We start from the raw sequence: 20349 nt of genomic DNA, 5'->3' as shown, positions 1-20349 counted from the left end.
TTTTGTATTTTTTTCGTCACTAGTGAGTCTCGTGTGGACTAGACGCGTTTTTGGCGTATTGAATTTTAAACCTGATGCTTTTTGTTATCTATTGATCATGCTTTTCTTTGTCTAATATGTTCTGCTTTTTATTTGTATTGTAGTCCTGTAATTTTTTGTTTTCATTTTAATGTTATATTTAACTGTGCCATTAAAGTGCGAGGTTTGGCATGCCTTAAAACCAGGTTTAACCCACCACTTTTATTTCCCTTTAAAAGTGTCCTGTACCAAGTCAGGAAGATGGCCATTGTTATAATATTGTTCGTTTCTGTGTGTGTGTTGCATTTTAACGTTGAGTCGTTTCTGTTTTCTCTTATTTTTGAGATAAGACGTGGCACGGTACTTGTCTATCCCATATTCATGTATTTGGTTTTGATGTTATATTTGTTATTCTCGTGGTGTATTGTCTGTTGCTTGGTCCGTTTCTGTGTGCTGTTGCGTTTCGGTGTTGTGTCGTTGTTCTCCTCTTATATTTAATGCGTTTCCCTCGGTTTTGGTTTGTTGCCCCGATTTTGTTTTTCGTCCATGGATTTATGAGTTTTGAACAGCGGTATACTACTGTTGCCTTTATTTATGGCATTACGCAGTTTATCTGATTTTATTGTATTTATTCAACAGTGGATTAAGCATTTTTATCCAAACTGATTATCAATATCGCGGCTTTACGAGTGAAGAGACATTATTTTTATAGGAGATATTGCAATATCGTATAAGAAGTTGTATTCATCAATTGGTGATTGATTTGATAGTCGTAAAAAGAGTACTCTGACGACAGCTAAAGGAGTCATAAAAAGATATGTATGAGCTTCAAATATTTGCCCATGCAACGCTTTAACACCAGTCACTTTACACCAGTGGTCAGTATTTTTAAAGCATAAGAAATTAATCCCGGACTTATTAACTCAAAGAAAGGTATTTTTCAATGAAACATTTTGTTTAAAGCAAAAGTAGAAGATCAAATATAATGTGTTGTACAAGTTATTATCTTTTTCTCAACCAAAATTGTACAAGTAATTACTGGTACAATTATTTGTGTATAGGTAATAAAAACTTGTATGATGCTATCATACGAGTAATTACTCATACGACGTTTGTGTATAAGTAATAACCTTTACAAAGTAATAAAATGTACACGACATATATAGTGTAATTTACAATTTACTTTTATCACCTTTTCTCTCTGTATAATTGTTCAATGAAAATACTTGCAGAAAAAAAAAAGCGCGAAAATGTTGACCTCTTTTTAGATACGAAACGCTACACACAATATATATATATATATAGAATACACGTTATTTAAATCCCTCATAGTGAATAAATATAGCACCGGTAAAACCTTTCACCATTACACATTACACAACACGTTTGCTGAACATATTATTCGTTAGGATTTTTATGGTAAGATCTATCGTGTATCATAACAGGAATCTAGATTCATTGCTTTACGTTATTCCTCAGCGTTATTCCGATTTTAAATATATGTTTTTATTAATACTAAATGTAGCAAAGTCAAAAGAATACACAATACATAGCGGTTACGTTTGGTATTATACACCAGGAAATCGTAGTTTCGATTTGATCTATTACTTCAAAAGTTCACCTACTGATAGCGACGTTTGCAATGCAAAAGTTACTCTTTATATACATCTGTAATTTGAAAAGTTTTAAACTATGTCCTGATCCCGGGGAGCTACTGAATATCCTTTCGGATATAACTGTGCTGACAGCACTTGCCAATTAAATCATACCCTGTTCTATAAATTGCCAGTAAACATTGAAAACATACCCTGTTCTTAACAGAAATGTTGAAAAACACCCTGTTCTTAACAGAAATGTTGAGAAACACCCTGTTCTAGACCCGCTCAAAAAGTGTATACCCTGTTCTAGACACGTTTTTTTAGGGACTAAGAATAAAGCAAAACTAAAGATTTTTAATCTAAACTTTTTGCTCCTACATTGTATAAACAGTTAAATAAGTGATCCTGTTCTAGACAGATACTTTGTTAAAAAAAAGCCCCTGTTTTCACCCTCAGGGTATGAAAAAGCGACCCTGTTCTAACCAGCAGGGCATGAAAAAGGGACCCTGTTTTGCGGCACACTCATACCCCTAAAAATATAGGAAGCAACCCCCGGGGTCCTGATAATAAGTTACATGCACCATGTTTTAGATTATTTTGTCTACTTTTATAAATTTAACTTTTACAGCTACTTCTTATGGAGTCTTATTCCCTGACTAAAATACCATCCTGTAAGCCAATAATTATTTCAATAAAAGTTAAAGGCTGTGACCATACCAGTATTGATGCTGATAACAAGACATTAAAGGAAACATTCGAACAGCTTGGATATGCCGAACCTGAAGTTTTCAATCAGGACAGCGACAGAGATAGAATTTTAAATCAATTGTTAAATATACGTAAGTATATACATTACATTACACACACAAACACCAACACGGCAGAAATATAGTAAACAAAAAAACAATGATTTAAATGATAATCTCATGACATCCAATACCAAGTAAGTAAATGTGAGTTATTCCGTGGGTAACTTGATTTTTTGTTGTTGAAATGAGATTGTGAGCAATGAATCTATGCATGTAGCACGCATTTTTTCCTTGTCGTTTCCATATTTTGATATACATGAATGATGAACATTCGTTAACGATGAAATCATCTACATGGATTTAATTATTAGTTGTCAATGGCCTTGAAATACCTTCAGTAACTGCGAGTTATCATAATTCTGTGCTTGAATCAATGTTTTTTGTGTAAGTTATTTTGTTCGTCGTATTGCTCTTTTGAGATAAGCCAATCGCAACTGATATTTACAATTTGTTTTACAAAAAAATTGTGCTGTTATAGATATTTTTTTTTTAATTTCCAATTTGCAAAAAAGGAAATATATTAACACTATTACACCACTATCGCTAGTTAAGGGAGGACTGAGTGCATACAAACATATGTAACCCCGAATCATTCACTGTGTGCCACAGGTTGTCATCGGCTCATATCTTTGAAGTTTCATATTTGAATTTAGGGCATTACTTTGATATAAAATAACCTGTTAGTGTTCTCGTTGATTTGGTTTACATTTATATGTCGGTACCTGTAATACTATACGCATGGTTGTTTTTTTCTTCGGAGGCCGTACGGTGTCCTATAATTGCTTTCTTCCACTCCATTTAAACTTTTATAGAATAGACGCGAATAGTTGGGAATTTTACCACATATCCCTATTTTTAGGTGCATCAAACACAAACTGATGTTTTTTTTAGGTGAAAAATCAGAATTTACAGTAGATAGAGATTTTTTATTATGCGTCATAATCAGTTGCTGCGGTCGTGTAAATGGCTGTTTTCAGGACGTCAATGGCGTTGATATTTCAGTTGATGAAGTTATTCATATCTTTAATACAGAAAACTGTATAGGACTGAAGGGTAAACCCAAGATATTTATTCTACAGGTAAGACATTTATTCTTAAAAGCGGAGATACAATTATCAGTTTTTGTCAAATTCATGTTCACCAATTTGACTCTAATTCTCATTTTAGATTTATAACAATGTAAAACATTTATCCAATTTATAATAAGTCTAAAAAATCATTTTATAAAGCATGGACTGAAAAATATGTAGCTTCTTTTCGTGTGTAATTTCTCTGTAATTTAGTCTTGTCGCCATTTAATTAACTATCGAGACGACCCATAAAAACAACCGACGGTCAAATAACACAATATGAATATAAACATAAATTGAAATAGAAATAGACAGTAGACCTCGAGGATTTTTCGATTATACCTGTATGAGAATCGATTCAGTCAGTCAAATGTTTTACCTTTCTTTTACTTTCAATGTTGACCTTAAGGTAGTACCCAACACCTTGACTTATATTTAATTGGATCGGTTTATTTTCAAGTTTTTTGGACAAAATTATAAAAATTTCTAAACATTTGAACCAACCACTTTATCAGAAAAATTTCATTGGCAGTTTGACAAACACTAATTTTGATCATTGAGAAGCTATATATTTCATTAACAATACAACGTGATTAAAACGTTTAGTTGATTTTTACAGAGTTACATGTACCTTTCTGTAGTGAAGGTACCACCTTAAATAGCCTTGTACGCCTCAATCATACATAATCCATCTCTAGCTAATTGGTTGAATTGAAGTTCACATGAATGCAGATTCAATGAGGTCGAATTTTTACTTGCAAGTGAATAATTCATGATCGATGTTTCTTAGCTTATTTTGACAAAATTTAACCATACTGGCTGCTAATAGCGAATTATTATCATTACACTATTTCATTTTCATTATTTTTCAGACACTTTCTAAAGGTTTTAATATGATAAATTTTCAATATATCGAAAATGTTGTTTGTGCTGTTTTTAGACCCTTCTACAACGAAATTTGTTTGACATGCACACGTATAAAAATTGCGGTTTTTATCCAACGCAGTCATAGGTTTGAACGTAGTTTTCAATTTAGACTCGTTTATATTTTTTGTTTGGGCATGTATCATATTTTCCCTCCGGTTTATATGATCCGTTCATCCTATATATTGACTCTTAAAATTCAAGAGTTAATCTAAAAATGAGGGTACTTTCTCTAAAAATGAGGGTACTTTTTATATGGCCTTCCAAATACCGTTTCGATCCCTAACATCACTGAAGAGACATTTATTGTCGAAATCCGGATATGGTGTACTAAAGAAATATTGACACCGAATGTTTGTGGCACAACATTCTGTCCACAAGTTAACAAATTTTTTTCTTTCTGTGACGTATTAAATTTATATGAGAATCCATTTTGTTACATCTTGTGATAAATTTTATTTGGCAATCGCCAATGGCAGTCAGCAGGGTTAAAGAACATCAGTTGTTCGACCTGTTAGTCAAATGCGTTTTGTTTAAATATACTTTTTCACTCTTTTGGTCTTTTCGAAAATGTTGTTTGTGCTGTTTTTAGACCCTTCTACAACGAAATTTGTTTGACATGCACACGTATAAAAATTGCGGTTTTTATCCAACGCAGTCATAGGTTTGAACGTAGTTTTCAATTTAGACTCGTTTATATATCTACAACGAAATTTGTTTGACATGCACACGTATAAAAATTGCGGTTTTTATCCAACGCAGTCATAGGTTTGAACGTAGTTTTTAATTTAGACTCGTTTATATATATATATAAACGAGTCTAAATTGAAAACTAGGTTTGAACGTAGTTTTCAATTTAGACTCGTTTATATATAAATTGCGGTTTTTATCCAACGCAGTCATAGGTTTGAACGTAGTTTTCAATTTAGACTCGTTTATATAGTCATAGGTTTGAACGTAGTTTTCAATTTAGACTCGTTTATATATATATATAAACGAGTCTAAATTGAAAACTAGGTTTGAACGTAGTTTTCAATTTAGACTCGTTTATATATAAATTGCGGTTTTTATCCAACGCAGTCATAGGTTTGAACGTAGTTTTCAATTTAGACTCGTTTATATAGTCATAGGTTTGAACGTAGTTTTCAATTTAGACTCGTTTATATATATATATATAAACGAGTCTAAATTGAAAACTACGTTCAAACCTATGACTAGGTTTGAACGTAGTTTTCAATTTAGACTCGTTTATATATATATATATAAACGAGTCTAAATTGAAAACTACGTTCAAACCTATGACTGCGTTGGATATATATAAACGAGTCTAAATTGAAAACTACGTTCAAACCTATGACTGCGTTGGATAAATATATAAACGAGTCTAAATTGAAAACTACGTTCAAACCTATGACTGCGTTGGATAAAAACCGCAATTTTTATACGTGTGCATGTCAAACAAATTTCGTTGTAGAACGAGTTGTATATACATTATGTACACAGCCATGTATCACCATCATTGATGGCGATCCGATGGATACATCTGTTGTAGGGTTGTCACTGACTCAGACGTACTTATGAATATAATTATTTTCTGTGACTGTATCTAATATATATACAACTCGTCTAAACATCAACCCAACAATGTTAGATCTGTAAATTTGCTTTCGCAAATTTTTGGTTCTTCCCTCGCCGGAATTCGAACCCATGCTACTGTGATATCGTGACACCAAATCGCCTGCACTGCAGCCGTTTCGCTAGACCACACGACCACCTGGGCTCTCAAAAAAAGAGCTTTCACTGGCCATGTGTTACCTTTCCACGTCAGTTTTAATCTAGCGGCGTACTACAGTACATGATATATAAGGCATGAAGATGTTATTGTTACAGATCAGCTAAATTATCCATAGTAAAGGATCCTACAAATTAATGTAAGATACAGTCACAGAAAATAATTATATTCATAAGTACGTCTGAGTCAGTGACAACCCTACAACAGATGTATCCATCGGATCGCCATCAATGATGGTGATACATGGCTGTGTACATAATGTATATACAACTCGTGTAAACATCAACCCAACAATGTTAGATCTGTAAATTTGCTTTCGCAAATTTTTGGTTCTTTCCTCGCCGGGATTCGAACCCATGCTACTGTGATATCGTGACACCAAATCGCCTGCACTGCAGCCGTCCCGCTATATAAAACGTCTGTATAGTAGTCAACGATTTTCCCCACGAGGGCGCTGGATCGTTACGAGTAACGATACATGTACACAATAAATAAATTATATAAACGCCTAAAACGTACACAACAACTCCAAATACAAAAAAAGGTAACTATAAATGTAATTATTTATAAATATTTCGAATAACAGATATCCTTCGTCAGTCAGATTCTGATGTGAAATGAATCATCTTTGAGTCTCGTTAGATTAAACTTTTACTAAATCTTGAAATTTATACAATAAAAAAGTCAAACCGAACATCAGTGAAGACGCTTGCACCATCTAAAAAAATGTTAACATGACATAGGTTATATGGTTTATTACAACAGAGAGTTCATATATATGCTTTAAATACAAATAATAATGTGCGATTTGAACTAGCACAATTCTAAAACTGTATCGGGAACGACAATTATGATGGTATAACATGTATACGCATGATAACGTCTGTAAAATTACCAAATAGACAGCACTGAACGATCTAAATATTTGAAATTGAGAGTAAAGTAGCTACAACAGAGTCTGAATATTTAAACATCGTGAACAAACGGCCGTAAAAATGTAATAATATTTTTTTACTAAGTATACCTAGAAGAACGTGGCTAGGTACTTATACATCCCTCAAAAAATTAAGCAATTTAAATTGGTATCTTCAACAAATGTATTTAACAAATGAAAAAGGTTAAGAAAAAGAAACAGAGACTGTAATAATAAGTAATATAACCTGAATGTGAAGCACTACACGGAGTCGAACTACATCTTTTCATTTATCCCATTTGGTGCCAAAGCTGTTAATTTTCGTATCCAAAATCTTTCCCGAGCGAGTCTATCCTCCTTAGACAAAGCAGAGTTGTGGTCAATGATTTTAATGGTCAGTCGATTGAGATCTGCCTTAGTGTGGCCAGGGGATCTCAAATGTCGACTGAGAGGGAGGTCTGGCTTGCATTGGTAGTCGCTACGATGGCCGTTCATTCGTTTGTGAAACGGCTGTTCTGACTCGCCAACATACTGTTTACCACATTTACACTGTAAGAGATACACAACATTTGAAGTCTTGCAATTAACATTGCAAAATATGGTGTATTCTGTGCCAGTGGAGTGACTGTTAAAAGTCTGGGTATCCAGTATTTGTTTGCAAGTCAGACATCGTTTGTTTCCGCAACCCTTGCAAGATCCCATAGATGATGAGGCTGCTTGAGAGGATAAATCAGCTCTCACCAGCAAGTCTTTAAGGCTTTTGGGCCTACGGAATGCCAGTACAGGTGGCGCGGGAAAGATCTTGGATAGTTTTGAATGTTTTTCGATCTCTTTCCAATTTTCGCGGATTAGGTGAGATAAGTTGTCAAATTTTGGATGGTAATTCAACACAAAAGGCATATATATATATATATATATATCAAGACGTTTTAGAACGTTTCTTCCGACACAGTTCTTCACAGATTTAAGAGATATTAGATCAAAATCATATATGTATCTCGTAGCTAGTGCCCTTTTAAAAAAACGAAACATGCTAGAATAACTACTTGCATGAACGAAGATCAATAGACATGATAGAGTTTTCATCTAGTTACTGCCCAATTTTCGATTTGAATTACATTTGAAATTTGTTTATTCATAATTATACTTAAATAATATAATTAATGTGCAATGTTAACTTTGTGAGGTCGTTAGTGTCAAAACGCTAAGACAAAACCTAATGAAGAACGGTTTAGTATTTTGATAATAAAGACATTTGATACTGTATTTTTTGTTTAAGTAAGTAAGTTTTTGTTTAAAGTCTACTTTTAGAAAAAAATCCATGAATAAAATTGAGAATAGAAATAAGGAATATGTCAAAGAGACAACAACCCGATCAAAGGGCAGAAAACAGCCGAAGGCGGTTAATGAGTCTCCAACGTAGCAACCAAATCCCGCACCCGGACTGGCCCCTAAATAAAAATGTGTACTTGTTCAGTGGAAATGGACGTCATACTCAACTCCAAAACATATACATGAAATAAAAAAAAATAAAAAACTAATAAAGGCCAGAGGATAATAGAAGATGAATAAGATAAATTAATATCTATTTGACTATTTGCAAGAAGTTCAACATTCTAATATTGATTCTGAAGGATTCAGGTGGGTTCCTTATTTATTTTTAATTCATGAATATTGATGATTAACCTCTCTAGTTAAATAATCCAACACGAGTAATATATTGATGATTCAAAATTGCATACCCAAAATAACATAAAAATATAAACCGCACATTACAAAGTCATGCCCTCGAGTAAAAATAAAGTGAAATCATGGTCTATGACTATAACATTATTTCAAAGGACAAAGTCAAGAAAAATAGATATGCATCGTCATTTCGTGTTTTGAGAAGTCTTGAAAATATTAGTCATTAAATACGTGAAAAATCCTTCAACAGAGTCTTAGAAATACACAACATAGAATTTACCATACTGCTTACATTTATTAGTTTTGATCCAAAACAAATATCAGAGAACAAGAAGTTCTATGGGGTTTCGAACAACCAAAATAATTAAATTTTAAGCTTCTAAAATATACTGTTTTTAGACGGATGATTTGAGTATTGACCAAATGAGTCTTGGTAATTTTGGAGATATATTAGAAGAAGTAACAAGACTGCCAAGACAGGCGGACAGTTTGATTTATCATTGTAGTATCCCAGGTAAGTTAAAGTAGAGATATCATACACATAGATCTTAATGGATCGATAAATCGGCAGGGAAGTCATTGGTTTGTAAGCTTGAGTAATACTACGTAAACATAGATCTAAATGGATCGAATAGAGCGACAGGGGATGTGATTTGGTTTGTAAGATTGAGTAATACTACGTTAACATAGATCTAAATGGATCGAATAGAGCGACAGGGGATGTGATTTGGTTTGTAAGCTTGAGTAATACTACGTAAACATAGATCTAAATGGATCGAATAGAGCGACAGGGGATGTGATTTGGTTTGTAAGCTTGAGTAATACTACGTAAACAAAGATCTAAATGGATCGAGTGGATCGACAGGGGATGTGATTTGGTTTGATAGCTTGAGTAATACATTCGTAAACATAGATCTAAATGGATCGAAAAGAGCTACAGGGGATGTGATTTGGTTTGTAAGCTTGAGTAATACTACGTAAACATATATATAAATGGATCGAATGGATCGACAGGGGATGTGATTTGGTTTGTAAGCTTGAGTAATACTACGTAAACATAGATCTAAATGGATCGAATAGAGCGACAGGGGATGTGATTTGGTTTGTAAGCTTGAGTAATACTACGTAAACATAGATCTAAATGGATCGAGTGGATCGACAGGGAAGCCATTTGGTTTGTAAGCTTGAGTAATACTACGTAAACATAGATCTAAATGGATCAAATAGAGCGACAGGGGATGTGATTTGGTTTGTAAGCATGAGTAACACTACGTAAACAAAGATCGAAATGGATCGAATAGAGCGACAGGGGATGTGATTTGGTTTGTAAGCTTGAGTAACACTACGTAAACAAAGATCTAAATGGATCGAATAGAGCGACAGGGGATGTGATTTGGTTTGTAAGCATGAGTAACATTAAGTAAACAAAGATCTAAATGGATCGAATAGAGCGACAGGGGATGTGATTTGGTTTGTAAGCTTGAGTAATACTACGTAAACAAAGATCTAAATGGATCGAATAGAGCGACAGGGGATGTGATTTGGTTTGTAAGCTTGAGTAATACTACGTAAACATAGATCTAAATGGATCGAATAGAGCGACAGGGGAGGTGGTTTGGTTTGTAAGCTTGAGTAATACTACGTAAACATAGATCTAAATGGATCGAGTGGATCGACAGGGAAGCCATTTGGTTTGTACGCTTGAGTAATACTACGTAAACATAGATCTAAATGGATCAAATAGAGCGACAGGGGATGTGATTTGGTTTGTAAGCATGAGTAACACTACGTAAACATAGATCTAAATGGATCGAATAGAGCGACAGGGGATGTGATTTAGTTTGTAGGCTTAAGTTATATTGCGTAAACATAGAACTTAATGGATCGAATAGAGCGAAAGGGGATGTGATTTGGTTTGTAAGCTTGAGTAACACTACGTGAAAAAAGATCTAAATGGATCGAATAGAGCGACAGGGGATGTGATTTGGCTTGTAAGCTTGAGTAACACTACGTAAAAAAAGATCTAAATGGATCGAATAGAGCGACAGGGGATGTGATTTGGTTTGTAAGCTTGAGTAATACTACGTTAACATAGATCTAAATTGACCGAATAGAGCGATAGGGGATGTAAATTGGTTTGTAAGCTTAAGTAATACTACGTTAACATAGAACTTAATGGATCGAATGGATCGACAGGGAAGCCATTTGGTTTGTAAGCTTGAGTAACACTACGTAAACAAAGATCTAAATTGATCGAATAGAGCGACAGGGGATGTGATTTGGTTTGTAAGCTTGAGTAATACTACGTAAACATATATCTAAATTGATCGAATAGAGCGACAGGGGATGTGCTTTGGTTTGTAGGCTTAAGCTATATTACGTAAAGATACATCTAAATGGATCGAATGGAGCGACAGGGTATGTGATTTTTTTTATTTGTAGGCTTAAGTTATATTAAGTAAAGATACATCTAAATGGATCGAACGGAGCGACAGGGGGATGTGATTTTGTTTGTAGGCTTAATAAGAGATTACGTAAACATAGATCTAAATGGATCGAATAGAGCGACAGGGGATGTGATTTAGTTTGTAGGCTTAAGTTATATTGCGTAAACATAGAACTTAATAAATCGAATAGAGCGAAAGGGGATGTGATTTTGGTTTGTAAGCTTGAGTAACACTACGTAAAAAAAGATCTAAATGGATCGAATAGAGCGACAGGGGATGTGATTTGGTTTGTAAGCTTGAGTAACACTACGTGAAAAAAGATCTAAATGGATCGAATAGAGCGACAGGGGATGTGATTTGGTTTGTAAGCTTGAGTAATACTACGTTAACATAGATCTACATTGACCGAATAGAGCGATAGGGGATGTAAATTGGTTTGTAATCTTAAGTAATACTACGTTAACATAGAACTTAATGGGTCGAATGGATCGACAGGGAAGCCATTTGGTTTGTAAGCTTGAGTAACACTACGTAAACAAAGATCTAAATTGATCGAATAGAGCGACAGGGGATGTGATTTGGTTTGTAAGCTTGAGTAATACTACGTAAACATATATCTAAATTGATCGAATAGAGCGACAGGGAATGTGATTTGGTTTGTAGGCTTAAGCTATATTACGTAAAGATACATCCAAATGGATCGAATGGAGCGACAGGGTATGTGATTTTTTTGATTTGTAGGCTTAAGTTATATTAAGTAAAGATACATCTAAATAGATCGAGCGGAGCGACAGGGGATGTGATTTGGTTTGTAAGCTTAATAAGAGATTACGTAAACATAGATCTAAATGGATCGAATAGAGCGACAGGGGATATGATTTGGTTTGTAGGCTCAAGTTATATTACGTAAACATAGATCTAAATGGATCGAATAGAGCGACAGGGGATGTGATTTAGTTTGTAGGCTTAAGTTATATTACGTAAACATAGATCTAAATGGATCGAATAGAGCGACAGGGGATGTGATTTGGTTTGTAAGCTTGAGTAACACTACGTAAAAAAAGATCTAAATGGATCGAATAGAGCGACAGGGGATGTGATTTGGTTTGTAAGCTTGAGTAACACTACGTAAAAAAAGATCTAAATGGATCGAATAGAGCGACAGGGGATGTGATTTGGTTTGTAAGCTTGAGTAATACTACGTTAACATAGATCTAAATTGACCGAATAGAGCGATAGGGGATGTAAATTGGTTTGTAATCTTAAGTAATACTACGTTAACATAGAACTTAATGGGTCGAATGGATCGACAGGGAAGCCATTTGGTTTGTAAGCTTGAGTAACACTACGTAAACAAAGATCTAAATTGATCGAATAGAGCGACAGGGGATGTGATTTGGTTTGTAAGCTTGAGTAATACTACGTAAACATATATCTAAATTGATCGAATAGAGCGACAGGGGATGTGATTTGGTTTGTAGGCTTAAGCTATATTACGTAAAGATACATCTAAATGGATCGAATGGAGCGACAGGGTATGTGATTTTTTTTATTTGTAGGCTTAAGTTATATTAAGTAAAGATACATCTAAATGGATCGAACGGAGCGACAGGGGGATGTGATTTTGTTTGTAGGCTTAATAAGAGATTACGTAAACATAGATCTAAATGGATCGAATAGAGCGACAGGGGATGTGATTTAGTTTGTAGGCTTAAGTTATATTGCGTAAACATAGAACTTAATGGATCGAATAGAGCGAAAGGGGATGTGATTTGGTTTGTAAGCTTGAGTAACACTACGTAAAAAAAGATCTAAATGGATCTAATAGAGCGACAGGGGATGTGATTTTGTTTGTAAGCTTGAGTAACACTACGTAAAAAAAGATCTAAATGGATCGAATAGAGCGACAGGGGATGTGATTTGGTTTGTAAGCTTGAGTAATACTACGTTAACATAGATCTAAATTGACCGAATAGAGCGATAGGGGATGTAAATTGGTTTGTAATCTTAAGTAATACTACGTTAACATAGAACTTAATGGGTCGAATGGATCGACAGGGAAGCCATTTGGTTTGTAAGCTTGAGTAATACTACGTTAACATAGATCTACATTGACCGAATAGAGCAATAGGGGATGTAAATTGGTTTGTAAGCTTAAGTAATACTATGTTAGCATAAAACTTACTGGGTCGAATGGATCGACAGGGAAGCCATTTGGTTTGTAAGCTTGAGTAACACTACGTAAACAAAGATCTAAATTGATCGAATAGAGCGACAGGGGATGTGATTTGGTTTGTAAGCTTGAGTAATACTACGTAAACATATATCTAAATTGATCGAATAGAGCGACAGGGAATGTGATTTGGTTTGTAGGCTTAAGCTATATTACGTTAAGATACATCTAAATGGATCGAATGGAGCGACAGGGTATGTGATTTTTTTGATTTGTAGGCTTAAGTTATATTAAGTAAAGATACATCTAAATGGATCGAACGGAGCGACAGGGGGATGTGATTTTGTTTGTAGGCTAAATAAGAGATTACGTAAACATAGATCTAAATGGATCGAATAGAGCGACAGGGGATATGATTTAGTTTGTAGGCTTAAGTTATATTGCGTAAACATAGAACTTAATGGATCGAATAGAGCGACAGGGGATGTGATTTGGTTTGTAGGCTTAATAAGAGATTACGTAAACATAGATCTAAATGGATCGAATAGAGCGACAGGGGATATGATTTAGTTTGTAGGCTTAAGTTATATTACGTAAACATAGATCTAAATGGATCGAATAGAGCGACAGGGGATGTGATTTGGTTTGTAAGCTTGAGTAATACTACGTTAACATAGATCTAAATGGATCGAATAGAGCGACAGGGGATATGATTTAGTTTGTAGGCTTAAGTTATATTACGTAAACAAAGATCTAAATGGATCGAATGGAGTGACAGGGGATGTGATTTGGTTTGTAGGCTTGAGTAATACTACGTAAACATAGATCTAAATGGATCGAATAGAGCGACAGGGGATATGATTTAGTTTGTAGGCTTAAGTTATATTACGTAAACAAAGAACTTAATGGATCGAATAGAGCGACAGGGGATGTGATTTGGTTTGTAGGCTTGAGTAATACTACGTTAACAAAGAACTTAATGGATCGAATAGAGCGACAGGGGATGTGATTTGGTTTGTAGGCTTAAGTTATATTACGTAAACAAAGAACTTAATGGATCGAATAGAGCGACAGGGGATGTGATTTGGTTTGTAGGCTTGAGTTATATTACGTTAACATAGATCTAAATGGATCAAAAATAGCGACAGGGGATGTGATTTGGTTTGTAGACTTGAGTAACACTACGTAAACAAAGATCTAAATGGATCGAATAGAGCGATAGGGGATGTGATTTGGTTTGTAGGCTTAAGTTATATTACGTAAACATAGATCTAAATGGATCGAATAGAGCGACAGGGGATGTGATTTGGTTTGTAGGCTTAAGTTATATTACGTAAACAAAGATCTAAATGGATCGAATAGAGCGATAGGGGATGTGATTTGGTTTGTAGGATTAAGTTATATTACGTTAACATAGATCTAAATGGATTGAATAGAGCGACAGGGGATGTGATTTGGTTTGTAGGCTTAAGTTATATTACGTAAACAAAGATCTAAATGGATCGAACAGAGCGGTAGGGGATGTGATTTGGTTTGTAGGCTTAAGTTATATTACGTAAACATAGATCTAAATGGATCGAATAGAGCGACAGGGGATGCGATTTGGTTTGTAGGCTTAAGGAGATATTAGGTAAACATTGTTGTAATTTAATTGAGTGGAAGCTGAATACGAGATAATTATCAAATGTTTAATATTTATTTGATACGCGTCAGAATCAAGTTGTATTTTCTAAAAATAATTACGATAGATTCTAGAAAAGGATAAAATCCAGCTTAACTTAATACAAATTATCTCATATATATGGCTTATTCTTCTGTTTATATGTCTATTTTAGGTTCTATTGAAACATTACCTTGGTCAGATTCGGTTAAACCGGAGAACAAATGGAACATCGCACAAGGTTCTAAATTTATACACACATTCTGTAATGAAATAAGAAAGGAACGAGGTATTGATATACATAAATTAACATTGAAAGTAAATGCTTCTATGAAAGAGTATGTGGATGACATTAATAGCCGGAAACTTCAAGACCAGAAAAAAGAGCTAAACAAAAATCTAGAGCTCCCGATCTGCACATCACAGTTACTTCGACAATTTACACTTTGTCAAATACAGAAGGAAACAGAAGTATAATTATGGTGAAACTAGATCTTTCGATTAATCATGTAATTGTATAGTTTGACATGGAGAAAATATGTCTTAGAAAATTTTCAACTTGCTATCAGAAGAAAACAAACTTTCATTTTCATTTTTTTGTTTTAAACATATCTTTTTCAACCATTTCATAAAGGCACCATTCTGAAAAGTATGATTTTAAATATAATTTTGTATTATCTGCAAATGAATAAATCACTTTGACGATTTCTATATATCTGCCTTATTAGAATAAGAAAAAAATTACATGGTGTCTAGATTGCAACCTATGTTAAAATTGCAATTAAAGACCTGCAGGAACAAATCGTTTATCGTAAGTCGACACAATAATCAAAAGATTGATTGACCGATTTATTCTTGTTTGCTTTACGTACAATGGCATATATTTCATGTATGTTCCGACCGTCCCTCTGGTATCTTTCGTCCCTCTTTCACGACGAAAACAAAATATTAATCAATAGAAAAATTATGTTCTGGAAGATATGGTTCGATTTGGATAAATTGCGGGAGATTTTGACTATTAATTAAAAATTAGGGTATATTGGATCAATACATAAAGCGTAACGCTCCTTCTACAATATTCATCGGAGTTAACCTCCATATTTCGACCGGACATGGATGCGTGCTTATAAACCCGTTAACAAAAAGAACGATCCCCAGTTTTCTATTTGGAACGTTGGGAGCTGATAATAATTTAATATCTTACTCAACTTTTGGGATCAAAATCAAAAGCAAGTCAACAACATATAACATCAAACAATAAACAAAAAAATTAAATAACAAAAATATCGAACTCCGAGGGAATTTCAATTGAAAGTCCCTAAACTAATGGCAAAAAAAGCTCTAACACACTAACCTTTTTCTTATATAGACAAAAATGAATTAATCCTGGTTGTATAGCTAGCTTACCTTGTCACTAGTATGACATACAATTTCATCATATTGACAACAAAGTGAATAAAACAAACAGAAATGATGGGTCAAAAGGTAAAAAATAGGGTACAGCAGTCAACATTGTGTTATAACCTTTATTAATATAAAAGGTGTCTACAAAAAAAAGCATATGTGCAAGGTACATTAGCAAAAACGAACAAAAGATTACAAAACATTACCATAGCACAATAACAAATGAACGGGATGATCCACGATGGATGAGTATCAATCAACGTCAAACGAATAGTACCAATAACTTCGTAATTTATTTGGTCTTTTTAACTTTTTTTGGATTCGAGCGTCACTGATTAGTCTTTTGTAGCGCGCGTCTGGCGTTTATAATAAATTTAGTCCTGGTATCTATGATGAGTTTATTTACTAAATATTTAAAAGTAATAATTCACAAACATAAATAAAAGAACGCTACACCATGTAATTTAAAAGATATGCAATGTCAGTACCAAGAATATATATCTTTGGATTATCATTCATTTTTGGGGAAGTTGATACTCATGGCAAACGGTCTTGTTTCATCCGGATGTTTGGAAGAATTCACAATGTTCAATTTTAAGTTTTCGGTGTATTTAATCGATAGATACCACAACCTGGTATACAACAAGGTCGTGGTATCTTTCGATGACCTATACCGAAAACTAAAAATTGAACATTGTGAATTCTTCCAAACATCCGGATGAAACAAGACCGTTTGCCATGAGCATCATCTTCCCCAGAAATGAATGATTATCCAGAGATATATATTCTTGGTACTGACATTGCATATCTTTTAAATTACATGGTGTAGCGTTCTTTTATTATACACAACCAACAGTATTATTGTGAAATCTTAAAACAATTCAAATAGTTACAGAAATGTTGTAATGAAAATAAGACTTTATGACTTAGGTACGTAATTAGTATAAATTATACACATGTTTCGCCTACGTAGTTGACCAGTATTTAAAACCAAAATTTCCCAAAAGTTATCGTTCAGTTATCAAATTATTAGCCTGGTATATTTGATATTTTTTAAAAGAAATAATGATTTTTTTTTAATTAATCAGAGTTCATGTTTAAACGTACCCTGCGAATTATATTATATGTTGCAACCATTTGTGTTCATCATTTTTTAACCCTCAATAAATCAAGACGTGCGAATTGCTTATGCCCATGGAAAGCACATCGAAATCATGATATTAATGCTTTATGTTTTTCTCCTGCTTTTCAAATAGCGACAGATTATAGCATCTTATTTGTGCATTTTCAAACATATTTTTTTCGTATCCTTTGCGTTTATAGTACGTTTTTTTTTCACTATGAACTAAACTTTCCATTAACAACAATAGCTCAATATCTTATTTCTGGTCGACAAAATATTAGTCGAGTTTGTAGTTTAGCAGTTCAAATAAACTCATCATAGATACCAGGATTAAAATTTTACAGTTACGCCAGACGCGCGTTTTCGTCTACAAAAGACTCATCAGTGACGCTCGAATCAAAAAATGTTTAAAAGACCAAATAACAAAAGACAGAAAGTAATCCAAGGGTATTGAATACATAAACATACTAGATAAGTTTTTTTATGAACGCATAAATCTTAATTCATATAGTGAATTATTGACTTTATATATATTACAGAGAATTTAATTAAGATGAATGATAGAACAAAATCTAGAAGGTGTTCTACATAAATTGATCCTTTATTTGTTATTAAAATTCCTTAAAAATGTGACGTATAATTCTGTATACAAAACGCACGTTCCGTCCATACAATACTCATTATGATGCTGGAATTTAAAACAGCTTCAGGCAATATAGTAAGGCGTTGTCTATTAACGTTTAGTCTACTTAAAACTAGAATCTATAGAAGAAAAAAATGTGATGGTTTTATCTTTACAATTGTCAACTTTCCATTTCCCAACAATAGCATACATTCCCTCTGTCGTATACTAGTGTATTGTAAAATAGCTCAGTGCATGCATTATCCTTGTACATCTTCAAACTATACACACTTTGTTAACAGGGGATGTGCTCCTAAAACCGAAACAGTTACTACTGAGTTATGAAGAATACTACTGATATCGAAACTTTATGATTTTAGTCTCCACCAATAATTGGTTGAGAGAAACAAATGAAATGGTTTCGCTGTCTTAAAACTTTAGATACTTTGTGAATGAAACATACAGAGCAACAGACGCGTACCTTTTAGAAGTACCCAGTCTCGCTCCTTTTTGATTTTACGTAAATTAATTTTTGATTACAGCGATCGACTTTCGTCGACGATTTTTTGTATTACATTTTTTCACGTTCAAACTTTTTTTAATTGTCCATTGTCATTTCATGATTTTGTACCTCTACCAAGTCAGGAAATGGCCATTGTTATATTATAGTTCGTTTTTGTGTGTGTTACATTTTAATGTTATGTTTCTGTTGTGTAGTAGTTCTATTATATTTTATACGTTTCCCTCAATTTTAGTTTGTAACCCGGATTTTTTTTTTCTCTATCGATGTATGAATTTCGAACAGCGGAATACTACTTGTTGCCTTTTTTTGACAATATAACAAGGAACACTGAGATTAAGTATACATAGTGTTTGTATCTATGATACTTTAGCCCTCGTCGATTATTTAAAAAAAGTTATAGTCCTGGATTAAATATCAAATACCGCACGCATTTCAATTTGAATAAAACATTTATTAAAACATAAGATGTAGACTCTGATAGTAAATTAAGCAAACAAAGGTTATAAAGGATATTTCGGTCATTTGAGACTTCGTTTCATTTAAATTTATAAATTTTAACAGCAATTCGAAAAGAACATTTTTCAGTGTTAAACTATGCTTATACATATATATCAAAAGCAAAGAATATCTCCACTTATAAGTAAGTCGAATTCAGCAAGTTTTCAATGTATGAGACTTTATTTTTTACTAAACTTGAAAAGGTCAATATTGTTTACCAAAATGAACAATACATTTTGTACAGACTTAATTTACCTTACCTGATTGGTTTTTTTTAGACAAAGAACAGCAAAACGAAAATGTTTACATTATTTGATCGACATGATCGATATACATTTGACGGTATAAGGCGAAATTTCTCCTTTGCAGAGTGTTTGTTTGTTTGTTTATTTGTTCGACTGTCTGTTTGGAACTTCAGCACACCAAACTAAATGGAAAACAACTGTTATATTCTTGACCTTGCACAGGCATTTCCCTATGGTCCAGTATGGTGTACTGCGGTCTGACAAGTACTGACTTTTCAGAATATAATATGTAGAACTAAATATGCTGCGTGGTTGTAAATGGAAAAATGATAAAAACATTTATACCTGCAGAACATGGTCTCTAACTATAATATTGTACTTCACTACTTGCTGTAAAATAATTTCTAAAGTTTTGTCCTTATTGAAGTATTTGTTTGTTTATTTGTGTGTCTGTTTGTCTGTTTTATTGTTATTTGTTTTAATGATGTTTTTCTGCCTTGGTCGCTCGTCAACAAATAAACAAATCAAAAGTTCAAGCACACCAAAACTAAATGGAAAAAAAACTATTATATTCTTGACTTGGCACATGCATTTACCTTTGGTGTATTGGGGCGGGTCTGACAAGTACTGATTTTTACAATATAATATGTAGAACTAAAAAGGCTGAGTGGTTGTAAAAAGAAAAATGATAAAAACATTTATCCCTGCAGAACATGGTCTCTTACTATAATATTGTACTTTACTACTTGCTGTAAAATAATTTCTGGTCTTAAAGTTCTAATGCTTTCTCCTAATTGAAATATTTTTGAAATGAAAAATCTTTTATGTGAATTTATTTGATACT

The 20349-nt window shown here is 33.5% G+C and overlaps 1 protein-coding gene across 1 annotated transcript; it reads left to right on the top strand.

Moving 5' to 3' along the window:
- The first annotated feature begins 1356 nt into the window (after window positions 1–1356).
- LOC134725649 (caspase-2-like) lies at window positions 1357–15799 on the top strand. Its single transcript, XM_063589638.1, has 5 exons — window positions 1357–1437; window positions 2245–2455; window positions 3317–3504; window positions 9210–9324; window positions 15266–15799. Exons 1-5 carry the CDS (start codon window positions 1435–1437, stop codon window positions 15565–15567), a joined length of 819 nt encoding a protein of 272 aa, XP_063445708.1. The 5' UTR covers window positions 1357–1434; the 3' UTR covers window positions 15568–15799.
- The last annotated feature ends 4550 nt before the right edge of the window (window positions 15800–20349 follow it).

Source organism: Mytilus trossulus, chromosome 7 (genome assembly GCF_036588685.1).
Source record: "Mytilus trossulus isolate FHL-02 chromosome 7, PNRI_Mtr1.1.1.hap1, whole genome shotgun sequence".
NCBI lineage: Eukaryota > Metazoa > Mollusca > Bivalvia > Mytilida > Mytilidae > Mytilus > Mytilus trossulus.
Note: the sequence above shows the minus strand (reverse complement) of the source record. Positions and strands in the feature narration are given on the sequence as shown.